The sequence below is a fragment of the Astyanax mexicanus genome, chromosome 1, assembly GCF_023375975.1.
Source record: "Astyanax mexicanus isolate ESR-SI-001 chromosome 1, AstMex3_surface, whole genome shotgun sequence".
Classification (NCBI taxonomy): domain Eukaryota; kingdom Metazoa; phylum Chordata; class Actinopteri; order Characiformes; family Acestrorhamphidae; genus Astyanax; species Astyanax mexicanus.
This window is the reverse complement of record NC_064408.1, coordinates 117,336,500-117,359,145: the sequence shown is the minus strand read 5'-3', so window position 1 is coordinate 117,359,145 and position 22,646 is coordinate 117,336,500. Positions and strand designations below refer to the sequence as shown.

At 36.7% G+C, this 22,646-nt stretch overlaps 1 protein-coding gene across 2 annotated transcripts in view; it reads left to right on the top strand.

Annotated features, from left to right (window-relative positions):
- Window positions 1-22,646, top strand: part of csmd3a (CUB and Sushi multiple domains 3a) — a 777,572-nt gene that overhangs the window by 169,820 nt on the left and 585,106 nt on the right. For both annotated transcript variants that reach the window (XM_049467549.1, XM_049467548.1), the window contains exon 4: window positions 19,607-19,801. In XM_049467549.1, coding sequence (XP_049323506.1) covers window positions 19,607-19,801 — 195 coding nt within the window. The remainder of the gene's footprint in view (window positions 1-19,606; window positions 19,802-22,646) is intronic.

The following is a 22,646-nucleotide window of genomic DNA, read 5'->3' as shown; positions in this document are numbered from 1 at the left end:
GCTAATTAAATATTGATTTGAATTTCACTTTTTTTGGGCCGGATTCAGAATCCCTTAAGCGAACCTGACAACATAATCAACATCCTGACAACCATGAGAAACAGAATCACTACAGTGCATGCACAAAAGTGTTAGGGACACATTTACAGTATATAAAGTGGCCACCAAAAAAAAAAAAAAGGTCACGCTCTAATATTTCACTGGATCGCCTTTAGTCACAAGATTTATTTCAATCCAGTGTTGCATTAATTTTTCACCAAGATCTTGCAGCAGCATTGATGATGGTAGAGTCTGACCAACTGCTGCACAAAGCAGCTCTTCTCCATCCAGCACATCCCAAAGATTCTCAATGAGGTTAAGATCTGGACTCTGTGGTGAACTCTCTCAATCCATGTGTGAAAATGATGATCTCATGCTCCCTGAATCCCGTGATCATCTGGGAAAAAATATAAAATCCATTGATAAGCTGGAATAAGCTGGTCTATATTCAGTATATTCAGGTAGTCAGCTGACCTCATTCTTTCAGCACATACTGTTGCTGAACCTAAACCTGCAGACCAACTGCAGCAGCATCAACCCCACATCATTTACTTACTTAAATACAGGTGCAGACTTTATTTTTTTGGATTTTATTGTTTAGTTTATTCTGTTTTTTGTTGGAGTAACTGTCTCCACTGACCAAGAAAGACAGGGGGCTTTATACTGCACCTTTCTAGCCCACACCTTGTGCCTATACTTTCATATTTATGTGCTTCAGAGAGTCCTATTCTATTGGCAGCACTTCTCTAAAGGGACTAGACAAGCTGTGTGTGTGTGTTTTGTTTTTCTGGGTTGGAGCCAATCCCAAAGCCCAAAGTACAAAATAATGATGTTGGAAACCATACTGATTTTTTTCTGCATAGTGTATTAATGGACATACTTTAGACTGCATTTATTTAAAATACAATACAACTTAAATTATCATTCAGCCTAACACTTTCACTTCCCAGCCTTTCTCTGTTACTTTATATATGCCCCAAGGTTCTGTCTTAGGGCCCCTCTTATTTATTATTTATCTTCTTTCCCTTGTAAAACGATATTCGCTACTATGACCTAAATTTCCATTATAGATAGATAGATAGATAGATAGATAGATAGATAGATAGATAGATAGATAGATAGATCTTAAACTATCATTCAGCCTAAAACGTTCACTTCCCAGCCTTCCCTCTGTTACTGTAGGTATGCCCCAAGGCTCTATCTTAGGGCCCCTTCCTATTTATCGTTTATGTTCTTCCCTGCTGCAATGATTTTTGGCAAATATGACCTAGATTTGCACATAGATAGATAGATAGATAGATAGATAGATAGATAGATAGATAGATAGATAGATAGATAGATAGATAGATAGATAGATAGAAACAATCTTAAACTATCATTCAGCCTAAAACTTTCCTTTCCCAGTATTTTCTCTGTTACTTTAGGTGTGCCCCAAGGCTCTGTCTTAGGGCCCCTCCTATTTATCATTTATCTTCTTTCCCTCGGAAATGATTTTCGCTAATATAATCTCATAGATAGATCGATAGATAGATAGATTGCTCTGTTACTTTAGATATGCCCAAAGGCTCTGTCTTAGGGCCCCTCCTTCTAGCGGTTAGCCGCTAATTCTGCTGCACACAGCCTAAGTAGAAATTTGGAAATCTAAGCTTACTGTAAATAAACGGAAGTGCTTTTCTCAGGGCTTTACTTTAGCTACCCCCTACCACCATCCAGGGGTAAGACTTGCTGAATTAGAAGGAAAACATGGTGACACCCCTGTTCCTTACTAGTGTTGCATAATGCATCTTATAATCCGGTGCAACTTATGTATGAAAATAGAGCAGAAAGTAGACGTTCCTTGTTAGTGTGCCTTAAAAAATAACAAGACTCTTCCATGTAACTCTTCTAGGTCTATTTTTACCCCTTTTGGGAGGGTTCAAGTCTTAATTACAGGGGTCAAACCAACCCCCAAATCCCCCCATTCAATTAAATTCAATGAGTGTACTATAACTCCCACTGTTTTGTAGAAGATTTCTCCAGTTCACAGAATTACATCTGTCCAACTCAGTGAGCTTCAGTCACTGTCTATAGCAGGTAATAAACGGCTCGGGGGCAAAATCCCTCCTTCCGATTGCATTGATCCACAGCACCAGGTGTTTTACACCCCGCAGCTCAATAGCTACTGTAGAGCTGTTCAGTACACGCACTGGAATCTGTTAGCCTGACAGGACATGTACTGGTAGTTATCTCAGCTGAGTGGGGTCATTTATCAGACAGGAAGTTAAACTACCTTGACTTCCTGTTGATGGGTGTCGTGTCGGGTTTATGAAGGGTTTATGTTTGTGCTCATGATGAAGGACGTGGCGATAAGTGATGCCGTATATAACAGAGGGACCCTCTGTTTTGAGCGCTTGATAAATCACGTAGAGTGTCGTAAAGGATGGAGTTATGAATAAGGCCGTAGAGTACAGGTCAAAAAATTACCTCACACCTACTAGTGGTAGTTATAATTTAGAATTTACATTTTTAATAAAAAAAAGTTTCCAAAGACTCAGGCCACAAAATTGAGTGTTTAAAGTAAAATAACCACTATATCACCACATTTTAATGACTAATTTCAATGATTTATGTCCATTTTTTTATAACAAGCATAAAAAATCGCTAGTAGTTAATTTCAATAGCTATCTAGCTAGCTATTTTTCCCATCCTACCTTAAATACACTGAGTAAAAAAAATAGTAAAATGTACTTTAAAAAATTTCGCAACTTTCTGCATTTGCTTTTTTAAGTAAATTTAATTTCAGATAAATTTAAGTAACTTCAACTCAGTTTCAAGACTTAAATGTTACACAGAGTAAATAAGTGAACTGAACTTCAGTCAATCCTTTCTTTTAGTAAACTTTACTTCATTTATTTTTGCTGAATCAATCCTTTCTTTTAGTAATTTCTTGTTCCTAGTATCTTAAACTTAAACTTCCTTCCAAAAATACTGTTAATTTTTTGTAAAGTTATTATTTATTACTTTAGTGTTGCTGATGTATAAAGCAATACTTAACTATTAAATAAAAGCTTACACATCATTCATTCAATGTATTATAACATGCCTCTATACAGGGGTTGGATAATGAAACTGAAACACCTGTCATTTTAGTGTGGGAGGTTTCATGGCTAAATTGGAGCAGCCTGGTGTCCAATCTTCATTAACTGCACATTATTGCACCAGTAAGAGCAGAGTGTGAAGGTTCAATTAGCAGGGTAAGAGCACAGTTCTGCTCTAAATATTGCAATGCACACAACATTATGGGTGACATACCAGAGCTCAAAAGAGGACAAATTTTTGGTGCACGTCTTGCTGGAGCATCTGTGACCGAGACAGCAAGTCTTTGTGATGCATCAAGAGCCACGGTATCCAGGGTAATGTTAGCATACCACCAAGAAGGACCAACCACATCCAACAGGATTAACTGTGGACGCTGTAAGAGGAAGCTGTCTGAAAGGGATGTTCGGGTGCTAACCCGGATTGTATCCAAAAATCATAAAACCACGGCTGATCAAATCACGCAGAATTCAATGTGCACCTCAACTTTTCTGTTCCTGTTTTAGACCAAATTATTGTGTTCTAAAACCAGGTGTTTCAGTTTCATTGTCCAACCCCTGTATATAGGTATCCTTTAAATGAAGTGTTTAAACCATTTTTGTCTCTGTTTTTTTTTTTCTTTCTTGTTATGTTCGGTTATCTCTGTTATTGTTATAAAAACTCACCTTAAGCCTTCAGATCACAATGTCTTTTATATTATAACAAACATAACATTAATTTCAGTCTGCTCAGATTTATTTTTTATAATATTATGGGATATAAAGCAAGCACAGTCCAGTGCAGCTATCTCACTCTAGAGGGTCTCTGTGGCCTTTTAAAAAATAGATGTGAAACGTGACATTTTTTATAATTCCTTCAGATCCCGAGAAGCGATTATTGGGAATGGGCTTTGACTAAAAGTAATCTCGCAGCTCCAGATGTCTCAATCTGGTCAGGTCCAGGTCATCAGCTCGGCCGCGGCGGCACAATGGACCGGCTGCTTTGGTGGCGTCGCGTCCGCCGGTGCTTTTGTCGGCCTGGGTGGCCGGCTGAGGGACTGCTCTTATAATTACCTTTGTGCTTGGGAAAAAGTGTCTTTCTCTGATGGAATGCCTTAGCGTTTTCTTCAGAGCCAGCCTCTGATTCGTTTCAGGCCTTTTATTTGACAGCTGTGATGTAGGGAGCCGTGCAGTCCGGCCTTTTCTTCATGAGCAGGAGAGATGCTTTCATTACCCCTGATTACGGGCAGAAAGCACCCGGAGACCGGCGCGATGTAGAGCGAGATTGCCGGGGAAGGCACTCTGTGTTTCAGGACGGGGATTTGACATTGGAAAAGCAGATAAAAGGAGAGATTATTGTTTTGCTGCAGTGGCCTTGAGGGTCTGAAAGAGCAGAGCACTTCAAACTTGAGCCTCTTATTTAACTAAAATTGACCTTCAGTGAAAATACCTGCGAGGGCATGAATGATATTCTATTACATTCTATTACTTTCCTTCTCCTTTCTTTAATTACTGTCTCATAAAACACGACGTTTCTTCACATACTGTATAATTATGGCATACGTCTATAATAGAACAATCAAGAAGAAACAATGTGTGCATTTATAGACCAGAATGGCTCATAATACAATTTTACACAACCTTTTTTATTGCATTGAAATGGACAAATTGCGCAAAACGTGTGCATGTTTTTGTATTTCCGACTGGGTCTCAACTGGCCCTATAAACACTTCAACCCCCCCCCCCCAAAAAAAAACATTCATTAGTTTTCTAAAAAGGAAACATGCATAGAAGCACCCTGGCACCACCCCTCGCCCAATAACCCCCAACACCTATTTGGAAATCTTGCTTGAGAATCTCAGACAATTCACAGCAGGATTAGCCAGTAGACTTCGTCTGAGGGAGGGATCTGTACCTACTCTCTGTGTCAAGTCAGCAGATGAGTGAGTTTTGTGCTTATATCGCAGTTAAGCATGAACTATCTTGTTCATGTTTTGCAATTTAACACAAGCTATTTTGTGTCAGAATCACTCATAACACTCATAATAACAAGAATGAACTTTAAAGGGGCCATATTATGTAAAATATGCTTTTGAATTTTCAGTTGGATCTTGATTTACCCTATAAATACTCCAACCACAAAAAAAAAAATCCATCCATTCAGTTTCCTAATAAGGAAACTAGCATAGAGAAACACACCCACTAAATTAGTTTAAGCAATGCCATTTTGGTTAGTTTGGATGAGAACAGACAGTTCAAAGCAGGATAAGCCAGTAGACTTCGTCTGAAGAAGGGATCTGTAACGACTGTCCATGGCAAGTCAGCAAATGTGGGAGATTTAAGTACTTTCAAATAATAGGTTTTGTGTTGCTATCGCAGTTAAGCATGAACTAGTTTTTTTTTGTTTTGCAATTTTGCGCATTGAACGCACAATGACTCATAATACAATCTTACACAACTTTAAAGGGGACATAATATGTAAAACTTGGGTCTTGACTGCCCATTAGAAAAACAGTTTAAGCAATGCCAGTTGGGTCATTTTGGTTGAGAACCTCAGACAGTACACAGCAGGATTAGCCGTCAGACTTCGTCCGAGGTAGGAATCTATACCTACTATCATGGCAGATGAGGAAGATTTAAGTACTTTCGATTATTGAGTTTTGTGTTTCTATCGAAATGTTTTGCCAACACTGTGGCAACCACCTAGGATTGCATAGCAACCACTTAGCAGCACATTAGCACCCACCTAGCAGACCAGAGCAATGCAAACTTGGCAAACTTTAGTAACTACCTTGTAACACCTTAACAACCACTTAGCAACACCAAACGCAATCATAGATTTTTTTTTTTAGCAAAAAAAAACTGACCTGAACACACTTCATTTCTAGAACACCATCATCCATTGCTCCATTGCTATTTTAACGGCGCAGGCCCAAAGCGTGACAGTAGACAGTTGGTGTAAGTTGGGGTGTAAGATAGCAATAAAAATAGCGATGCGCCCTGCACAGGGTGCAAGATAGTGTCCTAATTCGCCCAGCACTGCATTGTAAGCCAACAGAGACACAATACTAGTATAATTTTATTATCTAACAATTATTACTAACAATTATAAAGTCTTCTCTTGATAAAAGAGACTATTTTTAATAGTCATTATTAAGCATGTGTCCCGATACTTTTGCCCCTAAAGTGTTGATTGCACCTTATTATTGGTATTCCAGAGGGAAAGGAGGACCATGGGAGCTCCTTTTAAGTGCCATCATTTTATCTATGAGGTGGTCTGAACAGAGTGGCCCACTTCATTTATTTGTGCCTAGCAAAGTGGCAGTAATGCAGCTTGGTAATGCTGAGAAAAGGACCTGGAGATAATGGAGATTTCTGCGCTTCGATGGGTTTCAGCGCATCAGATCCACACCTCCAGCATCAAAGGCATGCCTCAAAGTCCAATCAGTGTCGTGCATTATGGCTCAGCAGAGTAGAGCTCGAGCATATCAAAGAGTTGTGTAGCGTAGTAGTGCATATATATCAGGCAATTGACATTTTCAATAATTGTTGTGGAAATTTAATATGCACTACACTGTAGTATCTGTCTGTTTAATTCATTTTTAATGGTGGAGCATTGCAAAGCAAAAGTCCACTGTTCTTCTTTTCGACTGATACAGACAATTTCGTATATACTGTACTATCTTAAGGAACTTTGACCCGCACTCGTTTATTTGTAGTTTTATATTCATCCCTCATTACCTCCTGTTACCTTCACTTTCATTCATTGTAGCCCTTAACAAATCTCACTTCCATTCATCTTCAACACAACAGGAAGTATTTAACTAGCACCTGGTACACAGCATAGTACACCTCTTATTAGCATCTTAAAATTCAATCTCTTACCATAGCAACCACCTAGCTACATCATAGCAATAATTCTGTTACCATAGCAACTTTATAGTAACCCTTTAGCAATCATACTAGATATTATTGCAACACGATAGAAACCATTTTGGCCCCACTATGTCAACCACATTGGGTACTATAACCCCTTAAAAGCACCATAGCAACCACCTTAATTTACTTAAGCATTCTACTTTTAGTCATAAATTTACTTGAGCAGTCTACTTTTAGTCATAAATTTACTTTAGCAGTCCAATTTTAGTCATACATGTACCTCAGCAGTGCCATTCTAGTCATAAATGTACTTAAGCAGTCCAATTTTAGTCATAATTTTACTTAAGCAGTCTAACTTTAGTAATACATTTACTTAAGCAGTGTACTTTTAGTCATACATGTACCTCAGCAGTGCCATTCTAGTCATAAATACTTTAGCAGTATAAATTCAATCATAAATGTACCTCAGCAGTGCCATTCTAGTTATAAATTTACTTAAGCGGTCCAATTTTAGTCATAATTTTACTTAAGCAGTCTAACTGTAGTCATAAATTTACTTAAGCATTCTACTTTTAGTCATAAATTTACTTGAGCAGTGCCATACTAGTCATAAATTTACTTTAGCAATCCAATTTTAGTCATACATGTACCTCAGCAGTGCCATTCTAGTCATAAATTTACTTAAGCAGTATAACTGCTATAAATGACATTTTCAGTAATTGTTGTGGAAATTTAATATGCACTACACTGTAGTATCTGTCTGTTTAATTCATTTTTAATGGTGGAGCATTGCAAAGCAAAAGTCCACTGTTCTTCTTTTCGACTGATACAGACAATTTCGTATATACTGTACTATCTTTGACCCGCACTCCTTTAGTCATAAATTTACTTGAGCAGTGCCATACTAGTCATAAATTTACTTTAGCAGTCCAATTTTAGTCATACATGTACCTCAGCAGTGCCATTCTAGTCATAAATTTACACAACAGGAAGTATTTAACTAGCACCTGGTACACAGCATAGTACACCTCTTATTAGCATCTTAAAATTCAATCTCTTACCATAGCAACCACCTAGCTACATCATAGCAATAATTCTGTTACCATAGCAACTTTATAGTAACCCTTTAGCAATCATACTAGATATTATTGCAACACGATAGAAACCATTTTGGCCCCACTAACTTTTCATAAATTTACTTAAGCATTCTACTTTTAGTCATAAATTTACTTGAGCAGTGCCATACTAGTCATAAATTTACTTTAGCAGTCCAATTTGAGTCATACATGTACCTCAGCAGTGACATTCTAGTCATAAATTTACTTTAGCAGTCCAATTTTAGTCATACATGTACCTCAGCAGTGACATTCTAGTCATAAATTTACTTAAGCAGTCCAATTTTAGTCATAATTTTACTTAAGCAGTCTAACTGTAGTCATACATTTACTTAAGCATTCTACTTTTAGTCATAAATTTACTTGAGCAGTGCCATTCTTGTCAGAAATGTACTTTAGCAGTCTAAATTTAGTCATCATTTTAACTCAGCAGTTCCACTCTAGTCATAAATTTACTTAAGCAGTGCCATTTTAGTCATAAATGTACTTTAGCAGTCCAATTTTAGTCATCATTTTAACTCAGCAGTGCCATTGTAGTCATAAATTCACTTAAGCAGTCTACTTTTAGTCATAAATTTACTTGAGCAGTCCCATTCTAGTCAGAAATGTACTTAAGCAGTCCAATTTTAGTCATACACGTACCTCAGCAGTGCCATTTTAGTCATAAATGTACTTAAGCAGTCCAATTTTAATAATAATTTTACTTAAGCAGTCTACTTTTAGTCATAAATTTCCTTGAGCAGTGCCATTCTAGTCAGACATTTACTTTATCAGTCCAGTTTTAGTCATCATTTTAACTCAGCAGTGCCATTTTATGCAGTCCATTTTTTGTTATAATTGTACATCAGCAGTTCCACTCTAGTCATACATTTACTTAAGCAGTCCAATTTTAGTGATAAATTTACACTTACAGTGCAATTCTAGTCATAAATTTACTTAAGCAGTCCACTTTTAGTCAAAAATTAACTTAAGCAGTCCATTTTTAGTCATCATTTTTACCTAGCAGTGCCATTCTAGTCAGACATTTACTTCAGCAGTCCAATTTTAGTCATTGTAACCCAGCACTGCCATTCTAGTCAGAAATTTACTTCAGCAGTCCAGTTTTAGTCATATTTTAACTCCGCAGTGCCATTCTAGTCATAAATGTACTTAAGCAGTTTAACTTTAGTCATAAATTTACTTAAGCAGTCTACGTTTAATCATAAATGTACTTGAGCAGTGCCATTCTAGTCAGAAATGTACTTAAGCAGTCCAATTTTAGTCATAATTTTACTTAAGCAGTCTAACTTTAGTCATAAATTTACTTAAGCAGTCTACGTTTAATCATAAATGTACTTGAGCAGTGCCATACTAGTCAGAAATGTGCTTTAGCACTCCAATTTTAGTCATAATTTTAACTCAGCAGTGCTATTCTAGTTATACATTTACTTCAGCAGTCTAGTTTTAGTAATTTAAAAATTTAGAGGCTTGTTCATCTATAGGCGTATTAAAGTGCTTATTCCCTTAAGTCATGATCTGAGATGTATTGTGTGCACTTCTATTGATCACTGTGCTATTCATCTGAAGCGCTAAAAGTACGAGGGGGCGAGTTCATTTTAAACATGCACTCAGAAATATGTTCTCCACCATTAAATAATTAGTGGCAGAAAATGTCAGGAGTATAATTAGAGGAAGACAGATGGTTAAGAAACTAAATAAACATTCAGAGGCTCATGTCAAGCCTTTTCCAGTCAGGAAGGAAGCATTTCTCTTTCTATTACGCTTTTATGTATGCTGGCCTATAGCTCTGTTCTTCACTTTTCGGAGCAGTTAGCCTCATTAGCCGTGTGCTAAAGCAACAGTTTGGCAATGATCAGCTTTATATCATCTTCTGCTTAGCCCAAAACGAGTAAATCAGCCAAGATGTGCTTGGAATCTGCTTCTTTAGTTTTGCACCGGAGGTACAAGGCTAATGTAGCGTGTAAATTGCTTGCAAAGTCATCACACACTCACTTCAAACTGCAATGAGCTAGGAAAAAAAAAGAGAAAAACAGACTTACAGACTTGCTTATGTGCTTTCCAATACTGAGAAACACTCACACACACACATTTACACACACACACACACACACACACACACACACACACACACACACACTGCTCTGCTGAAAAGAATAAACAGTTTTTCTTGTATAAGCCAGATTTTGCTGGTATCCAGTTTCAGATGGGCTAAGCTAATCTAGGTTTGATGATGAAGGTGGATGAACAGCTGCACTGAAAGAAAAAGTCTGTTGGAATTACTTAAAAAAAAAAAAAGTGCAGCTCTGAAAAACACATAAATAAATAAATAAATAAGAGACCACTTCAGTTTCTGAATCAGTTTCTCCGATTTTGCTACTTATAGGTTAATAGAAAATGAAAAACGATTTAAAAAAAAGATTAAGAACTTTTTAGAACTCAGATAATGCAAAGAAAACAAGTTCATATTCATAAAAGTTTAAAGAGTTCAGAAATCAATATTTGGTGAAATAACCCTGGTTTTTAATCACAGTTTTAAACATGCACCTTGGCATCATGTTCTCCTCCACCAGTCTTACACACTGCTTTTGGATAACTTTATGCTGCTTTACTCCTGGTGCAAAAATTCAAGCAGTTCAGTTTGGTTTGGTGGCTTGTGATCATCCATCTTCCTCTTAATTATATTTAGAGGTTTTCAATTTGGTAAAATCAATGAAACTCATCATTTTTAAATGGTCTCTTCTTATTATATATATATATATTTCTTTTGCTAGAGCTGTATGTGTACATTGATTGCACATAATAAAGTTACATTTAATAAAAACCACGTGTTCATACATTCTAACAATTATCATTTTCACTATCACTTTTTAAATGGTGATAGAATAATTCTGATTTAGTGGATGAGGGGTATTATTAGTAGCAGTAAGTAAGTAAAGTAAGTGGTAACTTGCTCTTATAGCCTTCAACACTCCAAGCACAGTTTATAACTGTAAAATATACACATAGTAATAAAGCTAATGTAGCCTGAAGAGAGAAAGACTGATGACACACTGATGGTACAGGAGTACCGGAGAGGAAGACACCACACCCAGTATGCAAATATATGCAATAAAACAGGTGCCAAGAGCCAATCATCACACCCCAGAAAGGCCCTCTCAACACTCTCAGTATCAGTGCCCAATGAAATTAGGCATGTAGGCGTGGCCATGCCTGGTCATCCTTTGTGTGCAGAATTTTTTATGCAAATAAAAAAGTTTGTATATATAAGAAATAATTAAAGTAGTATGTAAAGCTTAAAAATGTATATATTGCAAATATAACTGATCTGTGTCAAACCAGCATATTTTCTGTATGTAAAATCCACATCCATTCAAAACCTCAAAACCATCTGGGATATAAGTATACTTAAGTTTGGTGGCAAAGTATAGTAGTATACTGTGTTGGGTATAAAAATATATTTTAAAATACTGTATTACAATTTTTAGCGTGTTACAAATTTACTTAATTTTTTAAAACATTTATACATTTATACATTGCATTTTAAGTGAAGTACTGAAACAGCTGTTTTTAACACACTTTGCTGACAATGTACAAAAGTATATTTGGAAATAAGTATTTTAGAATTTATATTGAATTACTTTAAAATAAAAGTGTACTTCATAGTAGTCTTTTTTTAATACACTATATTGTAATTTTTAAAAAGTATGATTAAAGTTAACTTTAAAACATTTGATTAAAGCATAATATTAATGTAATTGTAATATATTTTAAGTAAGTACATAAATCTGCTAGTATATTTACTAGTATATTTGCTAGTATATTATATATATATAAATCCGTTAGTATACTTACATACTTATATTGCATACTTATATATCCGTAAGTATACTTATATACATAAATCCGTTTTAGACATTTTGCAATATGTTTTAAATACAATTAAGTATATATATGTACATATTGCAAAATGTCTATAAATATAAATATACTAACGGATTTATGTACTTACTTAAAATATATTAAAAGTACATTAATATTATGCTTTAATCAAATGTTTGATAGTTGTACTTTTAAAAAAGTACAATATAGTTTTTTTTTAACAGGAACAATTTCTTCCAAAAGGGAGGTATGGTATGGTTATTCTATAGAAGGGCTCAGATGTAAAAAGCAATAAAGAAATTATTTTTAATTTATTCAGTCAGTAACTTTGATTTGAAGCAGGCAACCAGATCCTTGAAGCAAGTGACATGTTTTTTTACTATTGGGTCTATTATTGGGTCTAAAGAAAACTAGTGTTCTTTAATAGTAACCTTTAAACCAATTCCCATTAGACCTCATGACCTAAGCTGGGTTTTTTCTGCAGTGATGTCTTTGTCTTTGGGATATTTTTTTTAATCCATGCTTCTGTGTTTCTTGTAAAGAAAGAGAACGGAGAAAGTGAATGAGTAATGCGGAAAAAATGGAAATAGAAATAACACACTATTCTTTTCTGTAGGTGGAAGGTCATGCTGGCCCAGAGTCTTTATTGTTTAATCATTTCCTTCTGCATTATCAGTTCGTTGCCTGTTTAAAAAAGGGCTTTAGAAAAAAAAACAGCTCCATTGAGAAAACGGCTTTGTGTTATTTGTGAGAAATACAGAATCTTATTTTGTAAGATTTATCCAATTGGTCATGCCAAGTTTTCGGCTGTGTGGTCGGGTTCACGTTATTTTCTTGGGGAACTTGTCGTTCCAACCATTGATTATTGTTAAAGGTCCAAGCTCTGATCATGCACCCATTGCACCATGAATAAAATCATGAATAGAGAGCTTTATCTCAAGAAATCTTTGAGTGATTGTTCTGAAACTTTGCAGACATGTTCGCTAGGAGGGTCTTAGATGATGGGCAGAGTTTGGTGGCATTGCACCTAAAGCTGCCACTATAATGAGAAAGAAACTGTCACTGAACCAGAGGTTATCCAACTAACACAGAAATTGGCATGGTGGTAGTATGCTGTCTCTGGTATCAGGATCTATGAGACTGAGATCAAATTCATAGAAATATGGCCACTATTGGTTTATTGCTGTTTATAACACTGGGCCTTATTCCGCTAAAAGCGCTTGGACCCCAAAATCGCCACTTGTGGCTATATGTATTACTATGATCAGTAGTGCATAACAAAATATAAATCAGTTTTATCACTAATTTGACATGTTAGCTTATGTGTAGATCGCCCTATACTAGTTTTTCACCATTTTCACATCCACCCATTTCTCACTGTACAGGCTAATGATCAAAATTGCTTTGTGTTATTTGTAAGAAATACAGAATGTTATCATGCATAAAAAGCTCTAGCCCAAGAAAGGTTTGAGAGATCTTTCTGAAATTTTGCAGACATGTCTGCTAGTGGGGTTTTAGATGATGGGCAAAGTTTGGTGGCATTGCACCTAGAGCGGGCACTATAACAAGCAAGAAACTGTTTTCTAACTGACACAGAAATTGGCATGGTGGTAGTATGTGCTCTTCTGTATCAGGATCTATGAGACCCTGTAATCAACGCTTGCACCTGTTTTTATTAATTCATCAGTAGTGCATAATGAAATATCAGTCCGTTTTATCACTAATTTGACATGTTAGCATCTTTGTATATTGTCATATACTATTTGTTTACCATTTCCCATACACCCATTTCTCACTGTACAGGCTAATGATCAAAATGGCTTTGTGTTACTTAAAAAAAACAGAATTTATCCAGTTGGTCATGCCAAGTTTTTGGCTGTGGTGTTAGGTTGACTTTATATTCTTGACTAACTTCTTGTTCCAACCATTGATGTATTATTAATAAAGCTTTTAGCTTTGACCTCGCACATTATGAAGACCATGGAACGACTGCTTCTCCCACTCCTCAGACCCCAGGTACAGCATGCACTGGACCCTCTCCAGTTTGCATATCGGGAGAAGATTGGTGTTGAGGATGCAGTCATCTACCTCCTCCACCGAACCTACTCTCATCTTGACAAGGGGAGTAGTGCTGTGAGAATCATGTTTTTTGATTTCTCCAGTGCTTTTAACACCATCCAGCCTCCACTTCTCAGAGACAAGCTGGTGAAGATGAATGTGGATCCTCACCTGGTGTCCTGGATCACAGACTACCTCACCTGCAGACCACAGTACGTGAGGCTCACTGACGGCACATCGGAGACTGTGGTCAGTAGCACTGGAGCACCACAGGGGACTGTGCTCTCCCCCTTCCTCTTCACTCTCTACACATCAGACTTCCAGTACAGTGCCGACTGAACCAACTGCAGTTGAACATATCCAAGACCAAGGAGACGGTGGTGGACTTCCGTAGGTCTGGACCACCCTTGCAGCCAGTCTCCATCGAGGGGGTTGATGTGGAGACAGTAAAGACCTACAAGTACCTTGGTCTGCAGCTGGACAACAAACTGGATTGGTCAACAAATACAGACACCCTGTACAGGAAGGGACAGAGCCGGCTCTATTTCTTGAGGAGACTGCGGTCCTTTAACATCTGTAAGAAGCTTCTGCAGATGTTCTACCAATCAATCGTGGCCAGCATTCTCTTCTACGCTGTGGTGTGCTGGGGAGGCAACATGAAGAGGAGAGATGCATCACGGCTGGACAAGCTGGTCAGGAGGGCCGGGGCAGTGGTTGGAATTGAGCTGGACTCTCTGGTTACAATAGCTGAGAGAAGGACTTTGGATAAACTGCTTTCTATCATGAACAATGATGGTCACCCACTTCACACCACCATCATGAAGCAGAGGAGTGTGTTCAGTGGCAGACTGCTGTCACAGAGCTGCACAACAGACAGACTCAGAAAATCCTTCATTCCGAGAGCCATCAGACTCTTTAACTCCTCCCATCGTGGACGGGATGCTGCTGACGACTGAGTTTAATCCAGGCACACCACTTGGACATTATTCAACAACTTAATTATTTATATTAACACTTCCCCAACCTCGCTTACATTTAAGTATACCTTACTCATGATTGGGTATTCACATTTTCACATTCTCTTTTTAGAACTGTCTTGTAACGTATGCATACTTATATTATATTATATTTCTATGTCACATCAGTCACTTTCGTAATCGATGTCATTGCATGACCATTAGCAACATCTACTGCACTGCTCCGTTTACAGATAGATCCTTACCTTGTATAGTTATTTTATTTTTTTATAGCCTTATATATTTTCTATTCTTCTGTGTTTTGATTTGTCTGAGTATGTTTCTTATTGTATTGTGTTGCTGCTGGATGCCTAAATTTCCTTCGGGATAAATAAAGTATCTATCTATCTATCTATCTATCTATCTATCTATCTATCTATCTATCTATCTATCTATCTATCTATCTATCTATCTATCTATCTATCTATCTATCTATCTATCTATCTATCTATCTATCTATCTATCTATCTATCTATCTATCTATCTATCTATCTATCTATCTATTACAGGTCAGAGCACTGATCAAGCACCAATTGTGCCATTTAAAAAATGGATAAAGGGCTCAAAAAAAGGTGTGAGCGATTGTTGTAAAACTTTACAGATATGTCCATTACATTACATTACATTACATTTCATTTGGCAGACGCTTTTGTCCAAAGCGACTTACAATAATGAAGTACAAAAGTAATAGGAATTTAGATTTTTTTAGATTTTTAGATAGGGCTTAAAGGAGGTCGAAGGGAAATAAAGGGATAGAGAAGTGAAGGAGGGGAAGAAGGAAATGGGGTTAGAAGTAGTTAGTGTGTTAGAGGTGTTAGGAGAGTAAGTGCTCTTTGAAGAGCTCTGTCTTCAGGAGTCTCTTAAAGATAGCGAGAGATTCTCCTGATCTGGTAGTGGAAGGTAGTTTGTTCCACCATTGGGGAACTCTGTATGAGAACAGTCTGGATTGCTTTGTGTGAGTGTTTGGCAAAGCCAAAGGCCAATAGGATGGTCTTAGATAATTGGCAAAGTTTGGTGGCATTACGCCTGTAGCTGGCGCTATAACAAGCAAGAAACAGTAACTGAACCAGAGGTTATCCAACTGACATGAAAATTGGCATGGTGGTAGTATGTGGTCTTGGGTATCAGGATCTATGAGACTGAGATCGAATTCATAGAAATATGGCCAATTAGTTTATAGTACTGAGTCTCATTGCACTAAAAGTGCTTGGACCCCAAATTCGCCACTTGTGACTATATTTATTACTATGATCAATAGTTTGACATGTTAGCATCTGTGTATATTGTCATATAATTTTTTTTCACCATTTTCCCATCCACTAATTCATCACTGTACAGGCTAATGATCAAAATGGCTTTGTGTTATTTGTGAAAAATACAGAATGTAATTTTGGAGGATTTATTCAATTGGTCATGCCAAGTTTTTGGCTGTGGTGTTAGGTTGACGTTATAGTCTTGACTAACTTGTTGTTCCAACCATTGATTTATTATTAGAGGTCAGAGCACTGATCATGCACCAATTGTGCCATGAAAAATCATGTATAAAGAGCGCTAGCTCAAGAACGGTTTTGAGTAATGTTTCTGAAACTTAACCAATATGTCCGCTAGGGGGTTCTTAGATGATATGCAAAGTTTGGTGGCATTGCACCTATAGCTGGCACTATAACGAAAAAGAAACTATCACTGAACCAGAGGTTATCCAGCTGAAATAAAAATGGGCATGGGGGTTGTATGGGCATGGTTCCTGGACCCTGTAATCTCCATTGTTACTACTGTAATTCTCCTATGTGTTACTATGATCAGTATCTTTAATAAACTTCTGAAGACAGAGCTCTTCAAAGAGCACGTACTCTCCTAACACATCTAACTAACTACCTTCTACTACCAGATCAGGAGAATCTCTCACTATCTTTAATAAACTCCTGAAGACAGAGCTCTTCAAAGAGCACTTACTCTCCTAACACCTCTAACTACCTTCTACTACCAGATCAGGAGAATCTCTCACTATCTTTAATAAACTCCTGAAGACAGAGCTCTTCAAAGAGCACTTACTCTCCTAACACCTCTAACTACCTTCTACTACCAGATCAGGAGAATCTCTCACTATCTTTAATAAACTCCTGAAGACAGAGCTCTACAAAGAGCTCTTACTCTCCTAACACCTCTAACTAACTACCTTCTACTACCAGATCAGGAGAATCTCTCGCTATCTTTAATAAACTTCTGAAGACAGAGCTCTTCAAAGAGCACTTACTCTCCTAACACCTCTAACTAACTACCTTCTACTACCAGATCAGGAGAATCTCTCACTATCTTTAATAAACTCCTGAAGACAGAGCTCTTCAAAGAGCACTTACTCTCCTAACACCTCTAACTACCTTCTACTACCAGATCAGGAGAATCTCTCACTATCTTTAATAAACTCCTGAAGACAGAGCTCTTTAAAGAGCACCTACTCTCCTAACACCTCTAACACACTAACTACTTCTAACCTCATTTCCTTCTTCCCCTCCTTCACTCCTCTATCCCATTATTTCCCTTTGACCCCTATATAAAGTTGTTTTACCTTCTATTATTTCTGTACTTTTTACACTATTGTAATTCGCTTTGGACAAATGTAATGTAATATATATATATATATATATATATATATATATATATATATATATATATATATTTTTTTTTTTTTTTTTTTCACATCCACCCATTTCTCACTGTACAGGCTGCTGATCAGTCATAACTCACTGTAGAAAAAAAAGAAAAAGCTAATTTCTACTAGATTGCCCTCACCACGATGCTGCTGCCCTTTTTTAAGGTCACTGGTCATCGACCTGTGCAAATATTAATTTCTTTGAAGTGAAAAACATCTGTTCTCAGGGAAATGCACTTTACGGACCTGCCAGCCTTCATTCCGCTCGGCGGCTAATTCAGCCCGGCCGGCTTGAGTCAGAATGTTTCTGTTTTCTCTCCTTTCGCCTTCTGTAGTCCTGATCTGTTCATTAGCAGCTAATCTCCATTAGGATGTTAGGGACAGATAAGCCCCCTGATGATGTTTAGGCATCATTACAGTCGTGATCTCCTGTTTGTGGCTTTAATTTCCATCTGATTTGAGCAAAAATGATGAGAGCTAGTCTGCAAAAGCTTTGAAAAGCTGCAGTTTTCACACAAACATACTATTTCCAGTGTTAAATGAAGGTAGGAGTGGGTAATATGGCACAAATTTAAAATCATGAAACTTGACTTTTTGACTGGAATCAGCCAAAACAATGTCTAATACACAATTGTAGCGTATAATAATAATATATTGTCCTTGATTCTGTTTTAACTGTTCTTCAATGCTCAGGACCCCACAAGAAAGAAAACCCCCACATAGCAGATTAGCAGTATTATTAGCACTGATTAGAATGGTGGTGGTTTATGAGGTGTTAGTGTGTGTTGTGCTGGTGGTACAGTGAGTGGATCAGATACAGCAGCGGTGCTGCTGGAGTTTTTAAACACTCTATTTAGGGCCCTATTTTAGTGAACTATAGACTAGACTAGTCAACCCCACTCTGTCCAGCTTGATTTAGTGAGTGTCAGTGTGTCTTTGCTATCGTAATGATGGGAAAAGTACATCTTGTGTGGCTCAAAATGCACAAAAGGCATGTACTAATTCTCTTAATTAATCATGGGTGTGTTTTTTGGGCGTAACAAGAAATCAATCCGATCAGTGTGTCACTTGTATCACATTCTCACATTCTCTGACTTTGGCAGATTGCTATTTTAACAGCGCAGTGCTTCTGCGCTTCTAAGCAGAGGGAACTGACCTTCTTTTTCATGCTATGAGCAGATCATTGTTATTTGATTTTGTATTCTCTTTATTGTTTATGTAAAAGTTGGGTTTGACTGTTGACTGTTGTCTAGGTTGTAATCAGTCAGTGGCGCATGTGTGTTTTCCATTGCCAAGATAGCAATACACCAGAAATGTACCTAAACACATCTAATTTCATGACCAGCACGTCCATCAGTGTATCTATTTTTTTTAATAAACATTGTTGATATTTAAATGACGCAGACGCAAGGTGTGAAAATAGACTGTTGGTGGGGTGTAAGATAGCAATGAGCTTTACAACGTGCCTTGACCACTGAAGAATAGGGTGAAAGGAGGATAATACAATGTACATACAGTGTTTCTCAGGAAATGTGTGAAGAGTCTACAGTATATACTGTACTGTACAGTGTTACAGTGTTATTTTACTGTTAGAATACCACATGTTACGGTATTTATTTTTAGCTACAGTACCATATGCTAACCGCTACAAGGCATATACTGTACCTGACTCATGAACAAACCTGAAATACCTGGAATTGACAGATGAATGTAAATAAGGCGTAAACAAACAAAAAAAAAACGTATAAATGTCATAACTCTGTACTTTTTCTGCTTTTGATAGACGCAAATCCTAATCAGGCTAAAAATAATACGTGAACTAACGTGCATAAATTTGAGTTACATAACAGACTTATGCAAACCAACCAGAGCCGTCAGTTACCCGTCTCACTGACGCTCCTCGCTGTCTCTCTGCAGAGCTCCAGAGCAGCTCCTGCGGAAACCCAGGGGTTCCAGCCAAGGGGATCCTGAACGGCACCCGCTTCAACGTGGGGGACCGGATCCGATACCGCTGCGTGGTGGGATACACGCTGGACGGCCACGCCCAGCTAACATGCGTCTCCAGCACGTCCAACGTAGCAGTGTGGGACTTCCCCGTCCCCATCTGCAGAGGTGAGATTCACATTTATACTCACTTTTCACTTAAATTGGCAAATTATACGGTGATAAGCAAAATGTCAAATTGACCAATAAGAGCCCAGACCCATTTCTGAATATTGATAACAAATTATGTTTGGTAGCACTTTACTTTTTTTTTTACAGAATAATAATAAGTGGGTAATAATATGGTAATAGTATGGTAACAAGTTGTATTTATCCATAATTTAAATATCAATTTTCTACTTGTTACTGATTAATAAATAGCTCTGTAACAATTAGGCAATAATATAATAATATTATGGTAACAAGTTGTATTTTCATATTAATTAATTGACCATTTTCTATGTGTTACTAAATAATAAATCAGTAGTTGTAGAGGTCTCAGATCAGTATAATATCATGGTAATATTATGGAAAAAAGTTGAATTTATTATAATTATTTTCTATTTTTTTTCAGTTGTTACTAAAAATCAAATCAGAACAAGTATGTAATTCATTTGTAAAAATATGGAAACATAGTACTGACTTCCTACTTATTACTTATTACTTCTAGTTCTTCATGGATTATAGGTTTATATTTTAGGAATACTTTTATTTTAATGATAATTAGTAAAATATAGCGAAAACCTCTTTTTTAAATAGTAAATTATGTGCATGCTTTAATAATTGAGATTGTAGTGGTAGTCAAAAAATAGTAAAATAATGGTAACAAGTAGTACTTAACTTAAATGACTGAAAAGTTTCTTGTTCTTACTAAATAGATTAGTATCTGTAGTGGTAATAAACTGATAATAAACTATTTTGGGATCAAATTTTATTACTCATCGATATATCTAAACTTGTATTAGATATTACAAATATTTTGTGTTCTAAGTATGTAATGTAGGTTTGCAACATGTTATATTATATATATATATATATTATAAGTCAACATGGGGTACTGGAATAAAGAATACATCACAAATTGGATAGAGGATTTTTTTTTTTTACATTATTTTGAAAATCTCAGCTTATTTGTAAGGATTTTTGAATTAGGACATCATTTACTCAGTAAATAAAAGAGCGTTTTCACACTGGATCAGTTTACTTTACTTTATAAACCTAAACGCACCAAAATGTGATAAACCACACAAGCACATCGTCTTCTCTGATTGGTCAGAGCTGTCTGGCAAAGGAGCAAGGAATTAAATATAGTGAGAAGATTCTGTGTTACAGTGTGTGTATCTGTGCAGCGTGAAGCTGCTTTAACACAGAGCACTAAAAAATTTGCCTTTGCACTTATAAACACAGTGTTTTCAATGCGAACGCTGCACAGACCATGCTGTTAGTGTGTAAACAGCATGGAGCAGTTTATGTATGTTTTTTTTTATGTTCTAAATAATTTTTGCTAAATTAAAATCAGACACATCAATAATTTTCAAATTTTCTCTTTTAAAAAGTATAAATTAGAAGTTAAAGGTTAAAGCTGTTTATTTCAGAGCACTGTGTGAACAGGAAGAGCGAACAACAGCACCTCATATGGATCCAGGACTGTACCTGCAACTGCTAACAACAGTAAATAAACAGTAATTAAAGTAATAATGTGAGCACAGTAAAGTTTAAATAGCGTGCCCTGTTCAAATTAATGCTAAATCACATCCCTCCCCAGCTGCCAACTGCTTTCAGCTGCTGTCACTAAAACAAGAGGGACAGTGACAATAAATTATAGCTTTACGACTATAATAATAATAATAATAAAGCTCTGTGTCCTAATATTGTTCTGAAATCTCCAGATTGCGAATACTTTATTTATATTTTACTATATATTTGATCTTCATACCAATGTTGAACTTTTAAGTTTACAGACAGAAGCATGCAAAATAATTCTTTAAATTCATTTTGGAATAAGGTTCTGTGGACTGGTGAAACTAAAATTATAGAGTTATTTGAAGGGCAATTATTTATGCATGGAGGAAAAAGAACACAGCATTTCAAGATAAACACTTTATTGCCCCCACAGTAAAATCTGGTGGTGGTTCATCACCAAAAAAAGGAAAGACACAAGACAGACACGTGCTAAGGTGTGACACTTTGATATCATGGATTGTTGCAACCATGTTGCTAAGTGGTTACAATGTTGTTGCAGTGGTATGAAAAGTTATGGGTACGCCTGATATAAAACCCCCTGAAATAAAGTTTATAGGATTTACAGAAAGTCTGCAATAAAGCTTTAAACACAATTAGGCAGGTGTAAAAATTACATCAATATTTAGTATATAGGTAGACTTTGCACAAGGAGAGGCTGTATGGGAGAGTAATGCAGAAGAAGCCTTTTCTGAGCACACGCCACAAACAGAGTCGCATGAGGTATGCTAAAGCTAAAGCACATTTAGACAAGCCAGTTTCATGTATTTATTGGCACAAAGGACAGATTACCATCACGTCCAGTGTATTTGACTCACATTGACTTTGTGGACTGATGAAACTAAAATTTAGGAGTTATTTGGTGGGAGGTTATTTATGCATAGCGGAAAAAGAACACAGCATTCCAACACAAACACTTTACTGCTCCCCACAGTAAAATTTGGTGTCAATTCTATCATCATGCTGTGGGGCTGTGTGATCAGTGCAGGTACTGGGAATCTTGTTAAAGTTGAGGGTCTCATGGATTCCAGTCAATATCAGCAGATTCTTGAGAACAATGTTGAAGAATCGGGGCTGGATACTTCAACAAGACAACGACCCTAAACTCTAAACACTAAACACTGCTCAAAATCTACTAACGTATGTATACAGAGGAACACAGAAATAAAACGTTCTGGAATGATCATCTCAGATCATCTCAGTCCTCAATCCAGACCTGAATATTATTGAAATA